Source organism: Chenopodium quinoa, unplaced genomic scaffold (genome assembly GCF_001683475.1).
Source record: "Chenopodium quinoa cultivar QQ74 unplaced genomic scaffold, ASM168347v1, whole genome shotgun sequence".
NCBI lineage: Eukaryota > Viridiplantae > Streptophyta > Magnoliopsida > Caryophyllales > Amaranthaceae > Chenopodium > Chenopodium quinoa.
In genome coordinates, this window is record NW_018744593.1 from 1,513,990 (window position 1) to 1,521,746 (window position 7,757).

A 7,757-nucleotide genomic window follows, 5' to 3' on the forward strand; every position below is an offset into this window, starting at 1 on the left:
ATGCATGAAGAAGGTCAGAGCAGAGGAAGTCAGAGCAGGGGAAGCTGTTATGCAAGGGATGGCTCGGGACAAAGCAATGTGCATGAAGAATTGAAACAATTGAAGAAGAAAATCAAGCAACAGCAAAAAGTGCTCGATTGTATTATGAAATTAGGGGTAGTGATGTGTGTAATATTGGTGATAGTAATGATGAAGTGAACTATCGTAATTGCAATGAAATTTAATAAAGAGAGAAATTAAATCATGTGCCTAAAATATTGCTTCTTGTTCAAATCATGTGCCCAAAAGATTGCTTCCTGTTTAAATTACAAGGCTATGTCAAAAGAAACTAGACAACACAGCACACACTAGTACACTACACTGTTAATGTTCAAAAATTACATGGATAAACTGGATGTGCATTAAAAACATGAGTGGATGTGCATTCATGTTGCTCTCTTTGTTTTCTTCTTGGGTTGAGAGGAGGTGGTTGATGTGCTTGCTTAAGTTGCAGCGCTTTTTTTCCTTGATGCACAAGTCAACATGTTGTGCCCCAACTCATTGCATAAGCTGCACTTAACTGTAAAATGCCTCTTCCCTTTCCTTGCTTCATTTGGCCCTCTTCTTCTTTGCTTTTTTGGTCGCCCTGCAACTCTTTTCACCAATGGTGGTAGTATGTTAGGCAGGTTCAGTGATGGCCATTGAGTTGGGTAGGCATTGGGTGCATATGCTCTGCATAAGTTAGCTTGTATGCCTTCCCTTTGAAACAAGGGGCTACAAAGTCTGCAGGTTGCAGCCTCTGGTGGTAAATCACCCTTAGTACATGTTTGCATGGGAGTCCTGAATGTTGCCACTTCCCACAACCACAACTGCCAGTGTTCAGCTTGATGGGAAAATGCACATGTTGGTCTCTCACCTCAAACTCATCACCACCACATGTAGTTGCATAGCAAAACCTAGACTCATCTGATCTTGTTTGCAGAATCTTGGCTGCATATTCAGTCAGCTCCATATCCCCCATGCTTAGGGCTTTGTCAAACCTTGAGACAATCCTCTTCATGCCCCATTGCCTTATAGCTTCAAAACAGTATGCAAAGACATTATGAAAACAAGAAACAGGGGACTTGTCTTAATGCAAGTTGTTATAGAGTGGAAGTGAATACCTTCAAGTATTTTCACAACAGGTAGATCTCTGTAGAGCTTGGTGCATGAGTTGAAAGACTCCGCGAAATTTGTTGTGTTATGATCACAACAGAGTGCAAGATCAAACTTATGCCTTGACCAGATCTCACTGCAGCTCTCTAAGTATTCAACAACCTTAGGATTGTACTCTTGAAACTTTTGCATTGCTTTATTGAATACATACTCATTATATGCATCAGCTGCTATCCAGAAAAGCTTATGAAAGGCTGAACCACTGAATCTATTGGCCTTGCAGTTCATGTACAAGTGTTGGCAACACACTCTTCTAGTTGGTCTGGGGAATGCTTCATAAATTGATGTGTCAACACCCTGCAAAGAGAATAGTTTAATGGCTGAGAGTTGAACATAAGAAAAAAAACAGTAAATCACATGTAATAAACTAGTTTCCAGGTGGCTTACCTTCATTCTGTCATAGATGAAGGTCCAATCATATTTCTTGCACCCTTCCTTCTCAAAAAGGCATTTCAACTTCCTCAGAAAATATCCCCAGCTGTCAATACTCTTAGAACCAACCACTCCTTAGGCAATGAGAAAAATCTCATTGTTCCCATCAATCCCAACTGTAGTTAACAATATTCCCTTGAAATGTCCACTTAGGTGGGCTCCATTAATGCCAGTGAAAGGTCTACAGCCTCTCAAGAATCCCCTAACTTGGGCAGCAAAAGAAAAAAAACAAGCCTTGAATCTTGGAGGCTCAGTTGCAGTAGGTTCACCCCATGTCACAAGAGCATAACTACCTGGGTTAGTCTCTTTCATCATTTTAGCATACCTAGGCAACAGTGAGTATGCCTCTCTAAAATGCCCATGGATGATCTCCTTGGACATTGCCCTGACCTTGTACAACAACCTTTTCTTAACTTGAAGCCTAAACCTTTCCATACAGATTCTCTGTAAAGACTTAATTGGAATGTCAGGATTGGCTTCAATGTCTGACTGCAGATGTCTACACAGCCACTCAGAACTTACTATTGGGTTTCTTTCCAACCTCCCACAACTTCTATGCTCCCCTGTCATAATCTTGATTGCACAGCTAACCTTGTCCACCATTGTGGAGGCATGAATCCTTCAGTTGCAATTCTCTACAGCACACCTTGCTATCAATCTTGTTTTGTTACTCTTTTCAACATAAACACCAAACACTTCCTGTACACAATAGTCCTTGAACACATCAAGAAATGATTGTTTGTCTCCAAATATCAACCATGGCTCTAATGTGATGGATCCAAACTCTTAATAGCTCCAAATTTTACCATTCTTATAGGTTTTATCCATGGTTGAACTGCCATCAAGGTAACCATGAAATTGCTTGTTAGGAATGTCATCATGAAGGCAATCTATTTCTGTCTCATCCTCTATGAAGTCACCAATATCTGCCTCATCATCTTCTTCTTCACTACCAGATTGTATGTAATCATCATCTTCACTATCACCATCACTACTAGACTCATCAGACCTCTCCTCACTTACATGAACATTTTTTGCTATGTTCCTTTTTTATCTCCTTAAAGTAACACTTTCCCCCTCAGCATTACCCTTTTTGAAGCACTCTTTTTTGACCTAAATCACTCAGGTCTTGATCTACCTCCCTTTTTTGCTGCTGCAGATGATGGAGGTTGGGGTTGAGATAAAACTGGTGTTGTCTGTGGTTCAGGAGAAACTGGTGGTGAGACTGTTGTTGGTTCAGCAGAAGGTTTGGATTTTTGTGGTTGAGGGGAAGGTTGGGATGTTTGTGGACAGGGATTAGTATGGGATGTTTGTGGTTGAGGGGAAGGTTGGGATGTTTGTGGTTAAGGAGAAGGTTGGGATCTTTGAGTTGGCCTTTTTTTTGGTGTTCTTTTCCTTTTCCTAGGAGTCATTTTCTTCCTAGAACATGTGGTTTTGGGCTGGTTAATAGGAGAAGTTGGTTGAGAGTGTTTAGGTGGGTTGAGGGCTGAGTACTTTATTCAGGCTCAGGCTGAGATGCCCCAGGGAAAACCTCATCAGCTACTGGAGTGTCAAACACTCTTACATACTCAACATTTGAGTCATCAGCATTAACAATAGGAACCTCAATTGCAACTTCAAAACGTCGTTGTTCCATAAGCTCCTTCTCAGCATCCTCTTCTTCAGCCATCCTCTGGGCCTTTTCTTGATCCATTCTCTCCTTCTCAACCATTACCTTAACCTTTTTTTCCCAACTTGCTGCAGCATCCTTAAACACCAAACTAGGACTATCCTTTTCCTCTAAGAACACTTCTATTGTTTCCCTACCCTCATACCACTCCCACATTTTCAGCATTTGACTATCCCCACATAACTCAAACTTTCTATTAGTTCTAGGTGGCAGTACAGACAAACTAAAGTATTTAGGGAGGATCAAATTTTGCTTGACAGAATCCTCAAACATGAACTCATACAAGTCCATTAGACTAGTTCTGTCAGTATCCTCAATCATCACATCAAAGCCTTGATCTTTGTAATGGACATCAAGCCACACTGTACTCATCCTATGAACAACAAATGACATATTACTTTACTGAACATCAACACACATCATTCATATCAACAAACACATACCAAGCCAAATATCCTAATCAACTCGCAAAATTTCATTTCTAAGACTCAAATACTGTGAAAAACACAAACCTAACATACCAATACACACATTGCCAGATTCATACCCACAAATGAGGTTTTGAACATGATTTTTAACAATAATTCACAAAGGTCACTTCAAATAAACACATTACACTGATCATTTGAGAAAACCCTAACCTTAACTCAATTTTCGCAAAAACAAACCAGAACCAATACGCGAAATGAAGATCGATAGAGAGATTATTACCTTGCGTGCTATCTCCAAGGCCTCCAAAAAAATTTCAGCATTCGCAATTTCCTTCTACTTCTTCCACTACTTGTGACCGCTTTTTGGTTCCCCCAGAATCAACAACAGCTAAAGCTTGAATCTTGTTGCGAGGGACGTTCAGTGGTTACAGTACGCTTCTTCCTTGTTCATATATTTGAAGGTTTGAATGATGGTGAAACCTCGAAGAACAGGGGAGAGGTTAAGGAAGAACAAGGTTGATGAAGAACATTAATACTTGAAAATTGAGGAATCAGAGAGTCAGTGAGCTTTATGGCGCCATTAAACACATTAAAGGGCAAATTGGTATTTTCGCAGTAACGTTCAACTAACGTCCAGACCTCATTAATGGCACGGGGTGTCAATGTGCTATTTGTCAGTGGCATTTGGTGAATTTTGAAAACGTTTATGGCATTTGGTAAATTTTGCAATTACTTAGTGGCATTTGATAAAATAGCCGAAAAATAATATATTGTGAGAGGAGATATATCTACGGATTTATATCTCAGATAAAATTAAATTTTCGCACTAGTTATAGAAATTTTTCATTATTTATTTATACTAATTTATAACCTCAACAAAAGTGCCCCAAAGACTTGAATAACTCGCCCATATAAATTGGATCTAATTCAAGTATATCCACCAAATACGACGTACTGTGTGTCTCATTTGAGTGGAATTTGGATTTTCCAAACTCAACTTTATATCTTTCACCGGCAGCATCGACGAAGGGACGGCGGCAGCCACCCACTGAGACGAATCTGGCCACAAGAGAGCCAAGGCTGTCCAGATTAATTCCGGCGGGAACTCCTTCACGGCGGCGGCTACGAGGCGGCGCAAGTTTCCGGCGAGAGAAGACTCCCATGTCTCACCAAAACGTCCATACCCGGTGTCGACGGCGACGAAGGTGCGATTCTAGATTTTATTTTAACTTTTGAATCACCCAACAAAATACAGTAGCCAGTTGTTGATAATCTTGTAATTGGCAGCTAGCAAGTCACTATCACTAGAGCTTGGAAGATACTGAAAATGTGCTTAAGTAGGAGAGTGCATAAACTGACGTAAGAGTATGAACAGTGAATGCAATATCTGGTCTACTAATAGTGAGGTAGATAAGCTTCCCTATGAGCCTTTGATACACATGTGGATGCTCTAAGAGAGTTCTTGTTGAGTGAGTGAGCTTTACATGGCTGTCCATTGGAAGTCTGAGAGGCTTGTAGTTGTTGGCATTGTTAGTATATCTTTGATATAATTACTTTTAACACAAAAATATTCTCTAATCAGTTCTATCGACCTCTATTCTAATAAAGTATTTTAACTCTCCCATATCCTTCATATGAAATTGAGTATTTAAATACTCTATTGTCTGAGTGATTAATTACAGACTACTTCCAGTAATTATCATATCATCAACATACACTAAGATTGCTACAAACCCTTCCTTTTTGTATTGAGTGAAGAGAGTGTAATTTGTCTTTGACTATATGTCATAACATCATTGCTTATCAGTATAGCACTAAGCTTTACATGCCACTGTCTAGAGGCCTGTTTCAGACCATAGAGAGATTTGTTAAGTCTACAAGCTCTATGATTAATTTCAATTATAATCAGCTCCAAATCTGAACCCGTTGCCAAAATACCAAGGTGGCATCTTCATATATACAGTTTTTGCCAAATCTCCATAGAGAAAGGCATTTTTCACATCCATTTGATGAACATGCCACCCTTGAATAGCAGCAATGGCCAATAATGACCTTACAGTGGTCATTTTTGCAATTGGTGCAAATGTTTCTTTGTAATCAACACCATGTTTTGGATTGTTTCCTAAGACGACAAGTCTTAACTTGTGTCTTTCTATTTTCTCAGATTTTGTGTTATACTTGGTTTTATATAACCACTTGCAACCAATAGCATGCTTACCCTTAAGTAGAGTAGTTATCTCCCAAGTGTTATTTTCCTCCAAAGCATCCAAACTACTCATTGCTTGCTTCGGTGTGAGTATTTAATTGCATCTTTAAATTCACAGGGTCATTACAGAAAAACTTTAAAGTAATAGGTGTAAGAGTAACTTGTTTCAATGCTTCTGTATAAGTCATATTCTTCATCTTGTAATCTTTATGCCATACAGGAGCTCTATGGTTGCTCTTTAGGTATAGGTTCTGTGTTTGGCTTCTTGGCTCATGCTCAGTTCTGGCTCATTTTGTGTGGTGCTAGTGTTTGGTTCAAGGTTCTCTCTAGTAGTGTGAGTGTGAACATCATAATCATCAATCCATGGTGTCTGGTGAGACTCTTCACTTTCAGATGTTTTTTCTTTACGAATAGTAGTGTATAGAAGATGGTAGGGATAAACATTCTCATGGAATCTCACATCCCTGGAGACAAACGTCTTCTCATTCATCAATTTCATAAGCTTGTATCCTTTCTGATTATGAGGATAACTCAGGATTAGACATGGCACTCATCTTGCCTCAAATTTATCATTTTTTTTCACAGGATTTGATGCCATAGCAAGACGTCGAAAAACACTCATTTGATTACAGTGAGGCTTCCTTTCATATATACTTCCTCCGTTCTTTTTTACTTGACCCGCTTTGACTTTTACACCATTCACCACCCTTTCTTTGACCGTCTTTTGTGAATAATATGTAAGGAAAAATATATTCATGTGTGATTTTTTTTGAATTCGTCTCATAAGTACTATCAGAATATATAACTTTTATAATTTTTACTTATGGAGAATTAAAGTTATTGATCGTTAAAGTTTTGCATTGACAAGCGTGATAAAAGAAACAGGCCAAGTAAAAAAGAACAGAGGAAGTAACTTTATAAGGTGTTATGTTCATCAGCATCACAGTAGACAGTACACAGTCTGTTTGTTATGTATACACAAGCATGAGCACAGTCACCTCAAAAATGTTCATGTGTTTGAAATCAAAGGGCTCTTACCATCTTAAGAATGTTCTTGTGCTTTCTCTCAACCTAAAAAGTTTGGTGAATAATATCAAGTTTATCAAAGGAAGGCCTACACTATATTGATCATTAAACTCAGGAGCATTTTCACTTCTTAATCTTCACTTTCTTACTATGCCGAGTTCTTGCCATATTAACAAAATTCTCTATCACCTTGAATGCATGTGACTTTGAAATAAGAAGATTAATCTAAGTCCCCATGTGGTAGGAACTCAATGGCAGAAAAAAATAGAAGAGAATGTGGCTTATATTGATGAGATGAAAATTACTGTAAATTGAATGATAATTCCACTTTCGAGAGGTGGATTGTCTCCTGAGCTTTCGAGAGGCTCACTCTCTCCCAATAACAAACCACTCAATATTCATGTCCTAATTCCTCCTAACGAGTCCTATTTGTAGAAAATCCCTCCTAACAAACCTCTAGCTTATTCCCCAAGTTACTATAATAGACTATGTCTAACAAGCCCTTCCCCCAAACATTCTATGTTGTGCATTCAGAGTTCATACCCTTTAAACCACGTATTTTCTCAATTCTTGCCATAGGAGCATCCCAACCTATGATGATGCCATAGGGTTCTGGGATTCAGAACAAGAGCTTTTTGTACCACAGCTGGTACTTGTGTTCATAACAGTTTTCTCACCCCCCCCCCCCTGCAAGTAGCATTACTCACAATCTCTTTCTTGATATCTTGTAGCACACTCTCCATTGGAGAATTCTTAAGATACTAGAGACCAATTCTCATCACTCCTACATCACTCCAAT

The 7,757-nt window shown here is 38.9% G+C and overlaps 1 protein-coding gene across 1 annotated transcript; it reads right to left on the reverse strand.

Annotated features, from left to right (window-relative positions):
- Positions 1-667: 667 nt before the first annotated feature.
- Positions 668-1,587, reverse strand: LOC110699787. The gene is made up of 3 exons (XM_021877303.1): positions 1,582-1,587; positions 1,143-1,491; positions 668-1,056 (listed from the first exon to the last, which is right to left on the reverse strand). The coding sequence occupies exons 1-3, from the start codon at positions 1,585-1,587 to the stop codon at positions 668-670; spliced, it is 744 nt and encodes a 247-aa protein (XP_021732995.1).
- Positions 1,588-7,757: the final 6,170 nt, after the last annotated feature.